This window comes from Rhipicephalus microplus, chromosome 1 (assembly GCF_043290135.1).
Source record: "Rhipicephalus microplus isolate Deutch F79 chromosome 1, USDA_Rmic, whole genome shotgun sequence".
NCBI lineage: Eukaryota > Metazoa > Arthropoda > Arachnida > Ixodida > Ixodidae > Rhipicephalus > Rhipicephalus microplus.
This window is the reverse complement of record NC_134700.1, coordinates 227,007,407-227,028,436: the sequence shown is the minus strand read 5'-3', so window position 1 is coordinate 227,028,436 and position 21,030 is coordinate 227,007,407. Positions and strand designations below refer to the sequence as shown.

The 21,030-nt window shown below is 48.4% G+C and overlaps 1 protein-coding gene and 2 non-coding genes across 4 annotated transcripts; 2 read left to right on the top strand and 1 right to left on the bottom strand.

The window, feature by feature from the left end:
- Positions 1–212: 212 nt before the first annotated feature.
- LOC119166750 (alkaline phosphatase-like) lies at positions 213–20,910 on the top strand. Of its 2 annotated transcripts, XM_037418080.2 has the most exons (10): positions 213–346; positions 5,653–5,876; positions 10,232–10,412; positions 10,485–10,660; positions 11,276–11,477; positions 12,993–13,130; positions 14,303–14,494; positions 15,479–15,574; positions 16,337–16,481; positions 19,038–20,910. In XM_037418080.2, the coding sequence occupies exons 1-10, from the start codon at positions 247–249 to the stop codon at positions 19,186–19,188; spliced, it is 1,605 nt and encodes a 534-aa protein (XP_037273977.2). In that variant the 5' UTR covers positions 213–246; the 3' UTR covers positions 19,189–20,910. The 2 variants fall into 2 exon arrangements, with proteins under 2 accessions (XP_037273977.2, XP_075747606.1); XM_075891491.1 differs by lacking the exon at positions 14,303–14,494.
- TRNAP-UGG (transfer RNA proline (anticodon UGG)) lies at positions 8,053–8,124 on the top strand. The gene has a single exon. It is a non-coding gene; the product is annotated as a tRNA-Pro (tRNA).
- Positions 8,272–8,343, bottom strand: TRNAP-AGG (transfer RNA proline (anticodon AGG)). The gene has a single exon. It is a non-coding gene; the product is annotated as a tRNA-Pro (tRNA).
- Positions 20,911–21,030: the final 120 nt, after the last annotated feature.

Below are 21,030 nucleotides of genomic sequence, written 5' to 3'. Positions count from 1 at the left end.
CAAGATGAGAAAGTGCACTTTGCGATTGGAGGACCCCCCCCCCCCCTAATATACCTTAAGTTTTCTGAGAATGAAACTTCATTAACATTAGCGCTCAACAAAGAACACACATATCGATCTTACTACTTTTTCATGAATTTATAGTTTTCTTCTTCCGCTACCGCCAAATTCGTGGCCCCGCAGTGGGTTGAACCATGACCATAAACCAACCAAGCTACCGAGGAAGCCACGAAGGAGGGAGCGGACATGGCGTCCGCCGCCCGCCTGGCGGTCGTCGCCGTTGTGCTAGCGGCGTTCACCGTTGCCGCCAACACCCACTTCCCGAACCCGACGGCCCAGCAAGAAAGTGAGTGTTCCAACGAGACAGGCGGGCGTGCCTCCTGCAGTCATGGCTGCCACCGCGCCATATGTCTCAGATACTGGCACGCTCAGTCTGCCGGTGCAACTACATATACTCATTTACAAACAGCAGGAATCCGACGAGCTCAGAGCCGTGACCTCAATTCTGTGCACCAGGGCGTACGGGCTTTCCAAATTATGATAAGGAAGACGCTGAACGCTATCATCACTTTCCCCAAAGCTTGTTCGTAAACGGGTTTCACGCGCGACTTCACAGAGCACTATGCGCAGATTAAAAAAATTGCCCGCAGCTTCCCTCGGGGGAACACTGAGGAGGATGCGGAGCATATAATTGGTTAACGGGGTGTTAAAGTGCGACTTACTTGGGTCGATGGCTAAATTGGTTAACGTGGTTGTGAAATGGGGTGTTAAATTGCGACTTACTTGGGTCGATGGCTAAATTGGTTAACGTGGTTGTAGGAGGGGGTGTTAAATGAGTGAACACGTACACACGTATGCGAAAGGGCGGCGCTGGTCGAAGGGACGTCGATCATTGTGTTTGTGGATTCGTTGGAATTCATTTCACCGCGACCTTGGACGTCGACGCGCCGTACAAACCAACCGACGAGCGGCAACTGAGCGAGCGAGCGCCGACCTTGAGTATATATACAGCTCGACGGTGCATGCACTGTCAGCTGTTGAATGTTCTCGAAGCGCGACGCCACATGCGCGTCCACTGGATTGGATTGGATAAACTTTTATTTGGTCCTCCAAAACACAGATCACTGTGTTGCGGGCAGCTCCCACGTGGGGACTGAGATGCCAAGCTCCTCAGCCGCCTCGCGGGCTTGGTGGACAGCCCAGAGCTGATCTGCCAAGGACGAGCTGCGGATTGCCGCCTCCCATCTGGCAGAGGTGATGTGCGATAAATGAGCGAATTTGGTGCACTGCCAGAGCATGTGTTCTAATAAAGCTATTTCGCCACAATGTGGACAAAGATTACTTGGATATAGGTCAGGGTACATGATGTGTAACATTTTCAAAGTAGGGTGTATCCGCGTTTGCAAAAGCCTTAATGTAAGTGCTTGGGGCCGGGTTAGATTTTTGTGAGGTGAAGGGAAAATCCTTCTAGACAGGTAGAAATGTTTAGTGAGCTCGTTATATGTTGTAAGAATTTCCCGGTTATCCCCTTCACCGGTAGAACGCATCCCCGGGGAGGCACGGTTGGAGAGTTCTCGCGCCGCCTCGTGTGCTGCTTCGTTGAGATTGGGAGGGGAATCGTTGATTTGTCCAAGGTTAGCTGGGAACCAACTCAGAAGATGATGTGTTATGTTCTTGCCTTGCAGTATTTTCAGCGTTTGTTCACAGACCATCCCCTTGGCGAACGCCCGTAGTGCTGCCATGGAATCACTGTAGACAACTTCAATGTTATCCATCTTGAGTGCTAAGGCGATGGCCACTTGTTCCGCAATGATTGGGTCTTTCGTCCTGACCGTCGCTGAGTTGACGACATGACCAGCCCCGTCGACTACCACTGCCACAAACGCTTTCCCATTGGCGTAGGAAGCCGCGTCAACAAATACGACCCCTCGTTCCTCGTTTGAGACTTGACGAAGTATAGTCCTGGCCCTCGCTACTCTTCTTCCGACGTTGTGTTCTGGATGCATGTTTCTCGGTATAGGAGATACCGTGATAGTCTCCCTGATGTTGTCAGGGATATCATTGTAATTGCGTCTGATTGCTATTGGGTGTTGGCCCAGCTCCTGTAGGATCATTCTCCCCGACCTTGTAGTAGATAACCTTTCAAACTGTGCTCTCTCTTGGGCTTCTGCTATTTCTTCGAGCGTGTTGTGTATGCCAAGCTCAAGCAGACGCTCGGTGCTGGTATGTATGGGTAGGCCCAGGACCTTCTTGATAACTTTCCTGAGGAGCACATTCAGTGTCTCGGACTCTGCTCTTGACCAGTTGTGCATTGCTGCCTCGTATGTGAAGTGACTTAGAACAAACGCATGCATCAACCGGATGAGGTTGTCTTCCTTGATCCCATTTCTTTTGTTGGCCACTCTGCGTATGAGGTGCACCGCACTGTCTGTTTTCCGAGTTAACTTGGCTATAGATTTGCTGTTGGCGCCGGTAGACTCTATCAGCATTCCCAGGACTTTGATGGAGTCGACCCTCTGGATGGCATCCCCTTGATTTGTACGGAGATGGATGTCTATCTGGTTTAACGGCTTCCATCCCCTGGGCTTCGGTCCCCGGCGTGCAGTCCGATAAAGCAAAAGTTCTGACTTACTCGAGGAGCACTTGAGCCCGGAAGGGCGAAGGTAGTCTTCTACGGTGTCAATCGCCTCTTGCAGAGCGCTCTCAATCTGCCCCTCGCTTCCACCTGTGCACCAGATGGTAATGTCATCTGCGTAGATGCTGTGCTTCAATCCTTCAATGCTCGATAATTTCTTTGACAGTCCAATCATGGCAATGTTGAACAGCATTGGTGAAATCACTGCCCCTTGTGGCGTGCCCCTTGCTTCTAGTTCGATTGCTGCGGTCTCGATATCTGCAATCTTCATCACGGCTTTCCGATCTGTAAGAAAGGACCATACGTAGTCATAGAAGGCTTTCCCTAGACCAAGCTTGGAAATTGCTTCGAGTATGAATGAGTGGTGGATGTTGTCAAACGCTTTTTCTAGATCTAGGCACAGAATGGCTCTCACGTCTCTGGTTTCATTGTCAATGACCTGGTGTTTTATAAGCTTCAATGCATCTTGTGTGGATAGCCCTGCCCTGAATCCAACCATATTGTGTGTATATATGTTGTTATCTTCCAAGTACTTGTTTATCCTGTGCAGTATGGCATGTTCTGCGACCTTGCCGATACATGATGTCAAGGATATTGGCCTCATGTTGTCCAAGTTAGGGGGCTTTCCTGGCTTAGGAATAAGGATCGTGCTGGCCAGCTTCCATTGCTCTGGCACCCTGCCTTCTTTCCATGCTGAATTGTTCACATCCCTCAGGGTTTCAATTGAATCGTCATCAAGGTTACGCAGGGCCTTGTTTGATATACCGTCCGGGCCAGGGGCCGACCTGCCGTTGAGATCATGCAAGGCTCTTCTGATCTCCTCGATGTTAAAGTCGCCCTCAAGACTTGGATTTGGCGTGCCCTGGTACTGTCTACTTGGTGGTGCTAATCCTCTTTTGATTGGGAGGTACTTATGCACGAGCTGCTGGACAACTTGCTGTTCTGTAGTGCGCCCTATCTCTTTATGCAAAATTCGAGCGATAACATGCTTTTGATTTGTTTTGGTGGTGTTTTCGTTGAGGAGATGCTTTAACATATTCCATGTCTTGCCATTGCGCATCTGACCATAGACGGAGTTGCAGATTTCGTCCCATTGCTGCCTCGATAGTGCGCGACAATGTTCCTCGACTGATCTGTTTACCTCAGCTATCTTCTTCCTCAGTCTTCGGTTCAGGCGCTGACCCTTCCAACGGTTCAGTAGTGCTTGCTTTGCCTCAAGAAGATGAGCGAGCCGGCTATCCATTCTTTCAACCGGCAAATCTGTGGTAATGGTGGAGGAGACGGATTTGATGTCATCTTTAATCTGTTTGACCCACTGCTCCAAGCCTTGTCTGTGGCCATCTTGTTCCCTTTCCATCCTTATCTTCCTGAACTTATCCCAGTCTGTGAAGTGAAATTCTTTCTGCTTTTTACGCTCCACGGAGGCGTCCACTGGAGAATCAGGAGAATTGTAGATGTCGAACGCGGTGTGTAGAGGAGGAAGGGTGCACAGATGGTGGAGGAGTGAAGCGCGCGCGGTGTGTAGAGGAGGATGGGATGCACAGATGGTGGAAGAGTGGGCGACGGCGCATGCGCGCGCGTCAGCTGTCGAATGTTCGAGAAGCGGTGCGGACGGCGCGGACGGCGCACTACAAGGCGCGAGTATAAGATGCTTCCGCATCTAAAAGAAAAATCTCAACCAGAACATGAGCTCCGCGCTGATGAGAGACTCAGTAAGATAGGTGCATGCCCCAATCGGCATTCACAAGCGTCGAAAAGAAGTGTGAATCCCCCCCCCCCCCCCCTTTACAGGCCACAACACGCCATACTCGCACATGAAAGCTTTCTATAAGCCAAGCCAAACAAGTGCTCCTCCCATCCTCCACTGCGATGCAAGACGGGCTTGCACTCACCAAGACATAAATGCTGCTGACTCCCATGTCTGCATTGACTCGTGCTATAAACGCAACGCATTTTATTAACTTCAAGTTATCTTCATATAGGTCATCTGGCAATGGCCGCAACAGTTGTCCGGCAAGCCTTCAACGAGTGTCTTAACGCGCTGCCGGGCAGGTTCCTTATCTTCTCGGACTCTCTAAAACAAATGTTCTCACACGGATGTTTTTATTAGAACACACTGCAGCTGATAGCGATGTCGATTTCAAACAGCAATTGCTGAGGATTAAATTCAGGTATTAGGCCTCTGATGATTGCGCAGTGGCCAATACGTAAGGCGCGTTCGCAAGTTGAGCGTGGATCCAGAAATCGGACGTGGATTAGCCACAAAAGCGGAAAACCTGCGGTCGCTCTTCCGTGTATATCGCGCCCGGACCGGTTCTGTCCGCACGGAAAATTTGCCCACTTTGGCAGTGAACAATCAAGACCCCAGACGCCTGCGCGCAGTATCGCGTGTAGTGCCGCAAAATGGCGGCATGGCCACCGTTGTTTGTTGCATTGCTCCACCTCAGCGTTGGAGAGGGCAGGTGGCAACACGCTTGGTCTGAACAGCCGCGCTCCCTCGTTGCTTCACCGTTGTCAAGATCCGCGTTTGGTGAAAACGTGCCTTAAGACCATTCCTCTTGGCCACAGGCTTAGCTAAAGCTGCGTGAAATCTAAAGACACCCCAATGTACTACGCATGACTACTCAGGGTTCCCGGTTAGGTGTAGAGGGAAAGCAAAGTTTTATCGCACCCCCCCCCCCCCCCTTCCTGTTTGACGAGTCCTAACAATATACTTCAAAATAGATGAAAAATGAAGATGAAGTGATGATGTACTTGGCACAATGACTTGCCCATGGTCCATGGTTTTCCGTCTGGGAGGTACTGTGGAAAATAAACAGTTCCTGGAATGCAACACCCGCGACCATTGTCGGCAATAACATCCGTTGCTATAAACCTATTTATTAAACAATAACATAACATGACCAAGTCAAAGAAACCATGAGTAAAGTATAAAGCCGGCAGGCACCGCCCCGTTTACCCGTGGTGGCATGCACAGCAACCGGCGGTGCCGTGTTAACGGGTGCTCTCGGTCGCAGAGGATCCCGAGTTCTGGTACCGCTTGAACCGCGAGGCCCTCCAGCAGCGTCTGAAAACCGAGAAGTTTGAGGGCCGCGCCAACAACGTGATCCTGTTCATCGGCGACGGCATGGGCATCTCCACCATCTCTGCGGCGCGCGTCTTCAAGGGACAGCTGACCGGCACAGCGGGCGAGAACAGCGCCCTCTCCTTCGAGAAATTCCCCCACACTTCACTCTCCAAGGTGATGTTGCGTCTCGCTGTTATTTATAAGACTCAATGAATATCAAGGGGGCCATGCAACAATTTTCCTATTAATGTTCGAACAGCTTCATTCGAGGTGTTCATTGCCCTTCGTACCAGTGCGCGTGCTGAAAGCTACTCAAGGAGTGTAATGACAGGGGCAAGACCGTTCGTCAGCGCGCGTCAAGACCTTCAGTGCCTCCTTTCCATTTGTTTATTTGAATGCGCGCTTTATTTTCAGAGCGCTCGGGCAATTGAGTGGCGGTATGCCGTGCCGAGTCGGTTGCGATACTATGCTAATCACGATGCTCAAATCAGCCGTGAACTTGGGGCTTATGGTGCGGTCACCTTAGTTAATGCAGGCATTTGTCGGGAGAAGGAGGAAGTGATTTTGAGAATTCATGGTAAATTTCAAGTCACGTGCTGCGCTATAATACTCGTCTCGCGTTTTCTCAGAAACTTCGACGGACGTTTTCTTAGTGGGTGAAGAAGTGGGGGGGGGGGGGGGCTGCAACAGAGACACTAAAGATGAAAGTGATATTCTTCGTATTATAAAATTATAATTTCACATGAAAAAGCACGCCTAATAAACGGAGATGCTTATGAGACACTTGTTAAGCAAGAATAAACGCTAAAATAAAGTGCAGGTGGCGAAGCCACCTTGAAGTTTCTGTACCAGCACAGACTTCAACGGCAGTCGTTTGTAGCTAAAAAAAAAATTATTTACGTGGTGTACTTATACCTACAGAGCAGACACCTGGAGGCTTACACAGAGGGTTGAGCTTGAATTTAGAACAACGCAGTGAGCGATGGAAAAGAAAATGATAGGTGTAACCTTAAGAGACAAGAAGAGAACAGAGTGGGTCAGGGAATAAACCGAATTTAATGATATCACAGTTGAAATCAAGAAGAAGAAATGCGAACGGGCCGGGCACGTAGGCAGGATAACCGATGGTCATTGAGGGTAATTGACTAGATTCCCAGAGAAGGCAAACGCACGAAGGGGAGACACAAAGTTAGGTGGGCCAATGAGATTAAAGAGTTCGCAGGTATAACGTGGAAGTAAAAAGCACGAGACCGGGTCGATTGGCATAACACGGGAGAGGTCTTTGCTTTTGAAGTGAGCGTATAGTCAGGCTGATAATGAAGATGAGGGGACACGTAGTCTTGGAATAGCAGGTTTCGGAAAACTGCCTTGAACAGTGTCCAGAATACGTAAAAAAGGTCTCATGAATTCGTGACGTCACCATGACGTTCACGTGCTGAAGCTCTGGGGTGAAATTCGAACGCAGCTGCAACATTGGATGCCATAGGCTGCCGCTTTTGTCGAAAATCTGTGCCGGACAGAGTGAATGTGTTGGGCAGCCTTGGCGCGTTTCAAACTGGTTTTAAACTTAAGTGTACCTCTCCCTGTACACCCACTGATGCGCAAGCCTATGTGCTATCGGGGGGTTATTGTGCCAAGCGGTGCGCACTTACAAGCATAGGCGTGCGCTGTGTTCTGCATTATGGGAGGAAGGGGGGTGGCAAAGTTTCATCGCAGCGTATCCCCCCCCCCCACCTATCCTGTTTGACGAGTCCGAAAAATAAACATCGGCGTAATGATTCAAACATTGAAATAAAACGTTGAATCGAAATAAAATGTTATGGTCACAGCGCGAATGAAAATATAGAAATTACGTAATTCTTATAACGGCCCGCCCTTAGACTTCGGCTTTTAAGGCAGAAAGTAAACAGTTCCTTGAATGCAGCATCAGGAGTCCCTGGTCATCATTATCGTCGAAAAGCACACGTAGCCGTAATCCTGTGCATAAAAAAAAAAATGATGTGAAAGGTCCGGCCTAGTAAAGGTGTACGGGCAAAATTAGCTCCCTCCTCCCACCACCCTCCTCCGCTTTGTGTTTACGGGCTTAGGAGGTCATGTGCTAGGGCTTGAGTACAGAGGGAAACCAAGGGGGCGAAACCGGATTCTTTCAGGTTTCCCTACGCCAAATTTCCGAGCTTTCTTTCGCTATCCGCCCCAGCTCACATGAAGGAAAGTTTAGTGCTTTTAGTTGAATCTCTGGGAGACAACGCGTTCCCTTGATTCGGGTCACCCACGTCAACGTGCCCCCACTTGGTCACGTGATTGACCGAGGCCAAAGCGGCTGCGCTCTTTGGGGCGCCTCGTCGTGGACGGCCCGTTGGTCTAGGGGTATGATTCTCGCTTTGGGTGCGAGAGGTCCCGGGTTCAAATCCCGGACGGGCCCTTTCTTTTTTTCTTTGTTTCTCTTAAGCAGTTTTTGTATTGGCGAATTACCGCTGCAGGCGTCTCTATTTTCGGAAATATTTAGTTACAGTTTAGTGAACTCCCTATTAAACAAACAAAAAAATGTTTACGGATTGAGAAAAAATGAGGGCTCGTCCGGGATTTGAACCCGGGACCTCTCGCACCCTAAGCGAGAATCATACCCCTAGACCAACGAGCCGACGTGGTGAAGCAGTAATAGCGCGATAGCCGGTTTCTCGGGGCAACACGTGGCAAGGCGAGTTGTACAATTTGCACGTGCCGAAAGAGAGTGCGTCTGCGAGTGAGGGGGGTGGGCGAGGCGCACACCTCCTCTCAGGCCTCCACGAAGAAAGCGATTTTGCGTGTTACGTATGCACGTAAAAAAAAAAGGGAACCCACGAACACTACTCCCTCCCCCCCCCCTCCTGATCTTTTTCAGCCACGTTGAAGATTTCTTCCCAGGCCTCTCGGGCTGGTCGGATTTAGTTGTGGGTGTCCCCCGTTGCCGCAGTGCGCAGCAGGCTATCTTTTGCGCGCTCCGGAGCAGCTGCGCTCGTAAGCATGTGCGCTATTGTAGATTCAAGATACTGATTCGCCCATGCACGCGGAATAAATGTGGTGACGCGTGGAAAAATCACCTGTTCAGCGAATGAACGAAACAATAGAAATCTATCTAAAGGCGCGTTTATTTAAAACGCAGCTGTATATACATACGAAGCCGAAAGAACACATAAACAACGGTAGCGTGAGGGGGCGTTCGTAGACTTGATGGAAACGAGATAATTATGGGACAAAAAAGAATGAAGATATACGCTCCTTCCCCGTAGCCGGGAATTTTTTTCAGGCGTGCATGGGGAGAGGGGCACTTGCTGAAAGCCTTAATATGTCGAGAAAGACAGCTATTATTTATTTATTTTTTTGTGGAACACCACATCTGTCAAATTTTCTGGTGGGAGGAGGGGGATGGGGTCTGGTACAACTTTCTGGCTACTGGCCTGCATATGGCACATCGAACGCAATCAAACGCTCATTGTATCCGATCAGATCCGATCCCGGCCTCAACTGATAGGACGTCCTTGTCGGTTCGTTGCGAACGTTATTCGATATTACCAACCGTACTGAACTTGACCCGACCAAACACGAGTCGTTATGATGTCACACACTAAGGCGATATGTTACGTCGTGCTGACGTCATTGAACGATTTCTGCATCGCTCGTCTCCAACGCCACGGGACGCGGACGGTCAATTTATGTGTTTCACGAGGCATCTGACCCCCGTATTCTAGAACGTCCCTTCACTCATTGCTTCACCTTCACTTGAGAAAGCCGATGGGCGCGCTGTCTCTAGACACGGCAAGTTACTACATATCAGCGATAATCTTCTGCGATTCTAGGCTGTAGCGCAGCATCATTTTGAGGCGAGCTGTGGCGCAGTGCTCAACTCTGGCAAGTGAAGGGTGAAAGCCGAGTCGAGGAGCGTTTGTGAATACGGGGTTACTAAGACTCAAAAGTACAACAGGGGTTTCTATCTAGACAGCTTTGCGTGTAGCGCAATGCCACAACCACAACGAAACAAAGACGTCACATTAGTTGATTGATATGTGGGGTTTAACGTCACAAAACCACCATATGATTATGAGAGACGCCGTAGTGGAGGGGCTCCGGAAATATAGACCACCCGGGGTTCTTTAACGCGCACCCAAATCTGAGCACACGGGCTTACAACATTTCTGCCTCCATCGGAAATGCAGCCGCCGCAGCCGGGATTTGATCCCGTGACCTGCGGGTCAGCAGCCGAGTACCTTAGCACTAGACCGCGGCGGGGCCCAAAGACGTCACAGCCATAGGCGTGTGCACTGGGTGGAGGTAGGAGGGAGGGGGGGGGGGGGCTGTGACTCGAGGCGCTTGCAAAATCGGCCCCGTACGTTGACACAATAGGAAGGGGGGCGCTACGACGAACCTTCGACCCCCGCGCACCCCCCGGCAGGGGAACTCTGCGCATGCCTCCACGTCTATGGTCAGAGCATTTGTGCATGCACTCGCCGGTTGAGAAGCCCGGATGATACACGGCGGCCCGTGTAGCGCAGGTCTACTGCGCCGATCGCCTGGTGCCCGACTCCGCGTGCTCGGGCACGGCCATCCAGTGCGGCGTCAAGAGCAACTACTTCACGCTCGGCGTCTCGGCGCACGTCAGGCTCGGCAACTGCAGCGAGTCGTCCGATACGCGCCATCACCTCAAGTGCCTCTACGAGCTCGCGCAGGAAGCCGGTGCGTATGCCCTCCTCCTGTTGTTCCACTCCTGCGTACCATATCAGTATGTATACACATATTACCGTGCAGACAAGACCACGGGATTCGTGACCACAGCCGGCGTTACGGACGCCACTGTGGCCGCGGGCTACGCCCACTCGGCGCACCGGGAGTGGGAGAGCAGCGTGGGCGGCAACCACGGGAGCCAGAACTGCCTCGACATTGCGCACCAGTTGGTGCACCGGCCTCCGGGACTGCACTTGCGGGTGAGGACGGCATCCTCGCACGCGCGCTATATGTATGAACACGCGGTTTGTCGAAGTCTTCTATGTTCACAGCTGGACGATGGCCTTTTCCAGTGATCTCGGATGTACCCTTTCTTGCGCGAGATGATTCCGTTTTATGCCTGCGAACTTCTTAACTTCTTCACATGGTTGCCGTTCTCGGGTGCGTTTTCCATCCCTTATTCTGTGGCATCCATTCCGATGATCTAATTGCGCATCGGTTGTGTGACGTATACGCATTACGTGACCGACTTGATGTAAACTTCAATCGGGTACAACTTCGGTAGTCTGCGTCATTTCCTTCTCCAAACCTGACGTGCACTCTGCACTAACGTGATAAGTTGGAATCCCGGGTGAACTGACTTCCGGAGAATGTTGCTGAGTACATGAGTGGAATGTGGTCGGCTATCGCCCTTCGGTCGTCTTGGCCTTAGTGCTAACTAATCTCGGCAGCTACCTTTATTCTCTGTCAAATTCCGACGTCTTCCGATCTCCTGATGCGCGTCTACAACTTTCCGGTAATAAATTAGTCGCACATACTACCAAAGCGGTGCTCACGGCCCAGCCAAGCATGAAGTCGCTCCACGTTGCCCGCAGTTCATCGCTGGTGGCGGGCGCGAGCACTTCCTGGTGCCCGAGGAGGCCCAGCAAACGGACCAGCCGGGAAAGCGCCCGGACAGCCGGAACCTGATCGAGGAGTGGAGCAACCTCAAGCAGTCGGAACGAATGAACTCGCACGTGTGCAACACCAAGGAGGACGTCGAGAAACTGGACACGGCGACGGCGGATGCAGTGCTAGGTGTGTATACGTGAACAAAAATACCCTGTGGGCGTATCTTACTTTGCTTGGAAATGTGCTATAACTAGGGCTTCGTGTTTCCGCGGATAACCAACCCCCCCCCCCCCTTAAAAAAACAAAAAAAAACCGCAATAATCAATGGACAATATCACCCCACTCCGTTCTTTATCTGGGCACGGCCTAAGCGGTCAATAATACGTCGGCTGGTTCAGCCAATATCAAGTTTACCTCATGTCTCGCAGACCGCATTCATGACACATTTAACAAATGGCTATTTGCACACGGAGCTATATGAGTCGTCATATTCAGAGCCATCGGGCACATGAGACGACATCTTGATATACGATGACCTGGCAACACTGGGGTGCGTCAGACGACACCGAATATGCGGACCTCGTAGGGCATCTTCGTTTCTATTACAGCAAACTTTAAGGTTTTTATATGCACAAATATAGTGGCTTTGTATTCAAAAATATTTGTGCTTGCGTGTAGTGCTTGTGCGTTCAAACCATCCAGACAACAAAAGGACGCGTTCTTTATTATAACTATGTTACATGTATATAAAACGAGGCTGGTGCCTATGCATGGCGCCGGCTAGTCTAGTTGTCTTGCGCAATAATTGTCGAGAAGTAGAAAACACGAGTTTGTAGAGAGGCACACACAACACTCACGAACTTAGTCCTATAGTTCCTTAATAAAAAAAATCTGCCCACTGAACACAACAGTTTACAAAACACAAGCATTCACTCGAACAAAAAGTCCACACATAAATAAAGCCTTGGAAATATACACTTCGTGTGTTGTAATGTTTTTGTGTCCGGATTTTATTTCATCTAAGAAATTGAACTTTTGAGAGTAATTATTGGCAATATAAGCTCCAAATTTTGTAAATTTTGGGATTTACGAAAATACTTCAAGAAAATAAAGTCCGAACTCACAAAGCTTTAACTGCAGAACGAGAAGGGCAATGACACCTTTAACTTTCCTGAGCAACTCTGCTCATCTTAGCGCAATCTATAGACACTGAAATTAGAACAAATCATGTGTTGTATAGGTTGCTATTGTTTAGTTACTACATAGCAGCAGATATTAACCGCTAAATAAGCATTTTTACAGGACCACTTTCTTTCTTTTTACTTGCTTCGTTAGGCATTCGTTAGGCGCGTCGTTGAGCGTCATTACACAACGCCTTCAACGCTAATAAGCTATACCACGGTAGATAGAAGAGAGAGGCTGCATTCTATCGATATTGTTAGTCTTAACGGGCCCTTGCAGGAATACGAACAAGGGTACAGATCGGCATCTATACATCCGATCGAAGAACAACAACAAAGAGAAAATAAGAACTGAAAAAAAAAGGTAACAGTACAGACTACCAGATACAAATGCACATTGCAACTGTACATCTGAACGAAAAACAAAAAAACAATAGAAAATAAATATGTCTGTTTACATCGTCTAAACGTCTCTGTATGGTTATAGCCTGACACGGCGTGTGACGTGCTTGATCCGCAGCGTTACTGGCCAGCGGTGATCTCCCGTACGAGAATTTGGATGGCATCCGAGAGGGCACCAGCCTGTTGACCAAACTCACCGAGAAGGCGATCCGGATCCTGAGCAAAAATCCCGATGGCTTCCTGCTACTCGTGGAAGGTATGTGCTCGATGCACGCAATGTTCTATTAAGGAGTCGCAATGAAACTTGAACAATAAGTGTTTCATGGTATATAGCGTGAGAGAAAAATGAAACTCTGTGGCTCTAGGGTGGTGAACAAAAATTGTAAGTGGTATATATAACCGAAAATAACCTTGAAAAGCTGCATGTCGCATTCTTAGTCGAGGGTCACATCTGCGCGCGCAATGGATAGGTTATCCCCAAAATAGTACATGCTAACCAACACCCTCCCATAACTTAGAGAGCGATGGAAGATCTTGCTGGCCAGCTCCACCCTGGAGGACCAGCTGTGACTCATTAATAAAGGCTAGGCGGGGAGAGGTGCTTTTGGATTCTCGCGAAGAGGGGACCACTTTTTTTTTTTGGTGCAGACCTAAAAGTTTTTCATTCATTTATTGACTAAAAATACGGCCCCGACATCTTCTCGCGGGACGTTGTTCTCGTTGTCACTTGACTTCTGACTGTCTATAACGGCAGTAACCCATCGCGACTATGTATTTCAGAAGTCCCACTTTATGTATTTCAGAAGTCCCACTTTCATGCTTTTCCGATTCACCGAATTATTCGTGGCATTTTGACTGATGGACTAATCTCATCGTGCAGTTCCATATATTTCAACTCCCGCCAGTGTTGGTGCAAGGAACCACAAACATATTGATATTATAGCTAACTAACAGCACGTAATTACTGCGAAGTTCAGCCCACTATTGTGCATCACATTCGCTCAACATTCTCGGGCAACTCATCTTTGAGTATAAGGCACTGCCCAGATGGCTGAAGTGTGGCAGCCGATATGGAGTCACTGCAAAACTTCCAGTGACTTTATATATGGCCGACTATTCTCCGATGGCGGAGTCGGAGAACAGTCGCGCTCAGCCCTGACATCATTAGCGTCCGGCTCGTGACGTCAGGTGTAGAGGGCGCGCTCATTGGCGTGGGCTCGCGTTGAATCTATTTGAGGTGGAAACGTCGTTGCCTTCTAATGTTGTACCCGACTGTACGTGGTATGCACTACTACTTATAGATAGCATCGGAAAAAAAAAAGCATAAATGACACTGATGCTCTCGCAGAAACATGTGCGCGAACGCACCGGCTCTGATTAGAAAGTGCCTCTTTGTGTGTGTATATATGTATATTTCGCGACTCTCAGCGGGCCAAGTCGACAAGGGTCACCACGAGGCAAAGGCACACCGGTCGCTAACCGAGGTTCTCTCGCTGGACCTGGCCGTTGCCAAGGCGGTGGAGATGACGCGGCCCGAAGAGACGCTCATCATCGTCACCGCCGACCACGGACACACGTTCGTCATGGGTGGAAAGCCACATCGAGGAGCGAACATCTTCGGTACGCGTTCTCACCAATCGGGCTGATATGAGCCGGCCAGGCCGTCATGGAGAGCATGCGCGTCTGAACGTATCGACTAAGCGTTTCGAATGAGCGTATTCCGGACGTTTCAAGAAATGTGTCCGGCATTCTCTAAAAATCGCCAAAAGGCGAGTTTGTTCGATGCCTTCACAATTACTGCTTCTGTAGACCTAGGCGTTTTACGACGGCTAAAGGCATTATGTGGGACAGTAAATAAAGTTCAATTAACCTATTAATTAGTGGAGTAAGGGGGTTATATGAAATGGAACGATTGAAATCCTTCAGGCGAAGAATGTATCGCTGCTTTGATATTTCGAAAACGTGATCTCTAGTGATACTTTCGAAGCAACGAAATTCAACCCCTTTCGTGGCGAAACCGAAACCGAAATGCTGAAGAGCGCAACCATCACAAAGGCTTCTGAGACGTCCAGCATTATTGATGTGGTCGCGCACTTGCAGTTACAGCACACATGGCGCACATTCGTTAAAGAACGGGGAAAAACTACACCCCTGCAATCGCTTTGTCGAACAGGGACGCCATTTTAGTCGTCTGCTTGTCGCGCTCATCGATGCTGCTCAACTAATTACAGTCAATTTCTTCAGTTTTCCTAATTACCGCCCTAATGACTTTAACGAGCTTGAGATGCCTGCCTCTGCAGAACGATAACTGTGGAGGCATCGAGAGAATATCGCATTTGCCTGATTTTTGAAAACATTTGGGAACATTTCTTGAATCAGTCGGTATAGCTGGCTTAATAGTGGTCTTAACTTAATAGCTGTTTGGCACATCCATAAGGATTGAGAAGCACTTGGGAAGCGTATACGACTACTAGACGTGGCGGTTAAGTACTGCTTGATTGCTAAGCCGAAGCCTTCGCTGGATCGAATCCCGGCCGCGGTGGCCGCACGTTTTGATGAAGAGGAAATGACGAAGTGTTTATTTATCACGAGTTTCTCTCGCAGGTATGGACGAAAAGCCTCATCAGAGGACTCTGCTTAACTACGCTGTCGGTCCGGGATTCAAGAAGGACTACTCAAACCTTACTTCGGAGGAGACATGTTCGTGTACCTTTCCTCTGTGCCCATTAAGTTAATGCTTAGAAATTAGCCGATAGATACGCTGCACGCCGCTTTCTGGGATCACAATTACACGGCTAAGTCACAATGCATGCTTGCACGCCGGTTACGGTGCGTATTTATTCACGTACTAAGATGTAACTGGAAGTAAAAATATAATTTTGTTAAGCCTATAGGAAACACGTTTATCCACCTGATGCCCGTCATGCTATATCGATCGTGCTACCATATGGTTCTGGCTGTGGCTAATGTTTAAAATACATAATTCACGAGAAAAACAGTGGGGGCCTTTTTAATAGCTGGCATGGGTAAATTTATGGGATGAAGCAGAGATGCGGGTTCACGGTTAACAAGGGCACGCCCGACTGGTTACCCCCAGCTGCACGTGTGAAAAGGAAGCAAGGGAATGGTTAATAAGCTAGAAAGCAAACATGCTGACATGCGGCATGCTTATGCAACGTATAGTCCCACTGCTGAAGAGGCTGCAGCAGAACACGGTCAGTGCCGTGGTCAGGGATATTCTTTGCGGAGAGGCGCCCTTCACCGATGGCTGCTGTCGAGGGTAGTGTAGTCGCGCTGCGTTGCCATTGGCGATCATCACTATCATCATCGTCGTTAAGTGAAACGATGCTGCCGTGCTTGCGATCGACGCGTGTCCGTATATCACGATATGAAAACGCCGTGAGACGTACGGGTCATGAGGATAAGGCATTCACCGTATACATTTGCTTGTTTCGTGCGCAGCCCACGAGGACTTCGTCTTTCCGTCAGTGTACCCAGAAAAGGCCGGCACCCACAGCGGCGAGGACGTGGCCGTGTTCGCCTACGGACCGTACGCACACCTCTTCAGCGGTGTGCACGAGCAGACCTACATCTACGAGGTCATCAGGTGCGCATGCGCTTAGGGCATACCTTTTACGCACGATATTGCGCATCGGGAAGCCTCGGGATATAGGACTTGCTGTTGTCAAGCCTCGGCCACAAGTGGGACAGCAAAGTGTTTAAGATGTCTTGTGTTGATGTAGAACGACCAACATGCAAAGAAACGCCGTGGCTGCAGATGTCTATAGGGTCAGCCATGAGAGGGTCTTGAAGGCTCGTCATATTCGCTCTCTTGATTATTTGTGGCGGGAGTTTATGAAATTTGTCCTCACCATTAAATCATTCACTCAGTAAGTGCGAAGTATTTCACATAGGAACCATGTAAAGAATACCAGAAGGTCCTAAGAAGAAGAGGAATAAATTGAAATAGGAACTCAAGGGAGAGATCTTGGCGTACACGGAAAAAAATAAGCATGAAGCAATATTCAATACAACGTGAAATATAAAATCTAAAATATAAGAAAAATATGTAATGCGCACTGCGCACACGTCTGATTTCGATAGACAGCAAGATTCGATAGATAGATTTCGTCGTAAAATATAGCTGCAATGCGATGAAAAATATTTTTGTGCCCCATGTCTGTGCTAGGCTCTTCCATTTTCGTTATCTTCTGTTTTTCTCCACCTGTACAGTATTGAAGTATAGATCTTTTTCAACTGAGAGGAGGATTGCCTCCTTTCTGGGCTGTAGCAGGGAAGTACAAAAGCCTATATACTTCACAGTCTCAGCATGCTGATGGGTCACGCATAATAACATCATCCCTGAGAGGACTGTGGCGGCACCCAATAAGCCTTCGCTGACAAGCTTATATATTGCAGTAAAGTCATAGTATCCGTATGCAAGTATACATGCGCGTGTTTTTGAGCATCAGCAGCATTTTTAACTCGCCGACAAGCGCCACATATTGCATTCACACGTTACCGAGTAATCATAACGTCGACGTTGCAGTCCTTGTCATCGCCATCGTAATCATCATCATCATACGCTCCCGTCACACATGCACTTTCGATCACGATCATGGCCGATCGGGGTTAGGCTTTATACGAATGAAGCATTGCTACATGGTCAGTTAAACTGCGAACGTGCCCGATCGGGTAACGATTTGGGTAACGTCTGCACGTAGCTCGATACGGATATTATTGAGGGCTATCTAGCAGCGAACATTGCAGACAGTGGTGTAAATCCGGAAAAATCACAAATGGGGACGCGCATGCCATGGCGACCATATTGTTTTCTTATATCTTGTAGGTTATATTTTTACTCACATAAAAATTAAAATTAAATTAAACTAAAAAACGATTATTGGTGCCTGAAAAAAATCCCTTTTTTTTTACTGAGTCTTTTCTGAAATCGACCGAGCAGCAGTTGCGATTGAAACAGCCTCCTGAGAAGCATGAAACAACAGTAGACACTACCCCCCCCCCCCCCCAAACAAAAAAAAAAGTATTGAAAAGTTGAGTGCGCTACACGTAACTGCCAAGCCATTCAGAGATGCGATGCTCGAAAGAGAAACTTCAAGGGAGAACGCTTGCAAGAGGTGTCCCCACAAGCCTGAGCGCAAAGCAAATCAAGAACCCCCCCTCCCCCTTACCAGTCCCCACCATGACTTACGCAACTGATTTTTGATAATGATCAAGAGATATCATGTGGATTGCCCATGATCACGATTAAAAGTGCGCCTGTGGCGCCGGTATTAAGCAGAGAACTTTATTATAGGCCAAACCGGAAAATTTCGCTTGCACGCGCCTGAGACAATGAATTTGACTTGCGGGCATGGGCGTCGGCAAGGAAGTGCAAAATACCCCCCCCCCCCTTTCCTCAATCCATGTACCACACCAGCGCTGTCCCTCCACCAAACGCAATGCAACAACTTTGCACCCTTACCCCACGCACCCCCCCAAGTCAAACTGCCAACGCCCATGCTTGCGGGTACACGCTTGTGTCTATATAGGCATACAAGTTACAATACCAAGCAACATTTTTATCTTCATCATCATCATCAGCCTGACTACGTCCACTGCAGGACAAAGGCCTCTCCCATGTCCCCCGGTTAACCCGGTCCTGTGCTTGTTGCTGCCAATTTATACCCGCAAACTTCTGAATCTTATCTGCCCACCTAACCTTCTGTCTCCCCATAACTCACTTGCCTTCTCTTGGAATCTAGTTAGTTACCCTCGATGACCAGCGGTTATCCTGTATACGCGCTACATGCCCGCCCCATATCCATTTGCGCTTCTTGATTTCAACTATGATATCCTTAACCCCGGTTTGTTCCCTAATCCACTCTGCTCTCTTCTTGTCTCTTAAGGTTACACCTACCATTTTTCTTTCCATCGCTCGCTGCGTCGTCCTCAATTTAAGCTGAACCCTCTTTGTAAGTCTTCAGGTTTCTGCTCCGTAGCTAAGTACCGGCAAGATACAGCTGTTACATACCTTCCTCTTGAGGGATGGTGGAAATATACCTGTCATAGTTTGAGAGTGCTTGCCAAATGTGCTCCACCCCATTCTTATTCTTCTAATTACTTCAATCTCGTTTTTGTTTTCATCTTTATGTTATTGCAGGTACGCCGCTGGTCTGGACGAGGCCAGTTACCCAACGAGGCGCCAGTCCTTATTGGCAGCACTTGCTGCATGGATCCCGGGACCCGTGAAATACGCACTCGTGCTCGCTGTGATCTTCTACTTCCACATGTTCATCAAGGCTTTCCTGTGAACTCCTATAGGTGGTTCACTTGTAATCGCGGCTTAATTTCTGGTCACGAAGAGGCCAGATAGATCCGTACTGTTCAAATTAGGCATCCAGTGCTCAATTCTGACAAAACATTGTGCGTATTGTCCCTCCCTGCTATACAAGAGCGCCAAGTATAGACGTTCACAATATCGAGAACTGTTATATCATTCACATTATAGATTAGTTGGGAGAGGAGTGAAGAGCTGTTTACGCTTAGGTCGCAAATATAAATTGATATATAAAAAGAAATTTCTGCACGTTTTGTGGCACGGTCGTGTATTGCAGATCTTTCGCCATGCTCTGCGCATTTCCCTCAGCTCACCGCTTACTGACGCGGGAATCAAGTGGGCATTCAAACGCGAGTATCTGGTAAATCGCATTCATCACGGTACTTATGTCCTGCTTTCGTGCTGTACGTACTCAAACTACACTGTCAGACACTTGTCAAGAAAATGGAAGACAAAACGCAATCTGAGGATTACCGAAACTTCGCAGTTCTCGTGGAACACTATATACATGCCTTTCACTCTCCTCTGTATAGTTCCCAGGTTAGAAGTTCACCTTCAGAAATCTAGTTTATCATCACTAACTAACCTCGGTACAATTTGCCGTAAACCGGAAACGGCAGTCGGGGGAGAGGGGGGGGGGTGCAGTCGTACGCTGTCGTCGGCTTAACACAGGCGAAATCACTTATAGGATAGCCAGTTCCAGCACAATGACCACACTCTCGCCTCAAAGAGGAGTCTTTTTCCTGTTGCTCTTCGAGTGCCTTGATGATGATATAAAGCGCGGAAATTATTACTATGGCTAGAGAAATACAACAAAACAGACGGTAAGAATTGGAAGAAGCAAACGAAAAATGGAAGTAAAAAAATAACGAAAATATAGGAATAAAACTTGAAATGCCATAAACCTGAAAACAGAAGAAGGAGGTGGAAAGAAACTTAATACCGAAGAGAAGCAAAGATGGCTGCCCACTTCTTTCCTTCACGCTTGGCGCCAACAGGGAAATTCTGTCAATTTTTTCTCGTGCCGTCGTTTTGCCTCACTCCGCAGACTTTTTCTTTAGATGCCTACTGGCAAACTTGATTCAACATTGTTTACTTCAAACCTGTTGTCGTTGGGAATATATCACTTTGGTGCAAGCTGTTAAAACCCTTTTTTTAATAATCCGCAAGTGCGCTTCCCCGCGCTGCACATTCGCCAGACTAATGGCGGCAGTGCCACCTGTTCTGCTTCAAGTGAACGCGAGACTCTAGATGTGCGCACTAGGGATATTTTCCGCCTCGCAGCGCAAGCACTTGTACAAGCTGTTTGCAGGTCGACTAACCGCCATTAGTCAGACAAACTGCATCGCAGGAAAGCTAGCTTTACAATTGAGGAATGGGTCCACTGCACAAATTCATTGAATCATCCGCAAGATTGTAGTGCTAGTGCTTACGACCGTAGAAAACAATTTTCTTTTTAAATCTTTCAACTGTTTCTGTATAAATCAACATACTTACGTCGCCTTTATTCATCCTTTCTTTTTGATTTGCACAACGTTTAATTATTGGCCACCCCCCCCAGTGGGTCTGCGCCACACCTAATAGACAAACATGAACATAACGTTTAGTATTGCTCTATTCAAAATGGTCCTCAACAGAAAGAAGACACTGCACCGCGCGGCCTGGAAAATAAAATTAATTCTCAATCAGCTGAAAATTGTTGCCTACTTTTTCTGGAAATGATACGTAAATGATCGCGCCATAGACCCAAATTCACCGGTTTTTAGCCGAGTTGAGCACACCTAGCTGCATAGCTACGGAGGACACCACGTACCCC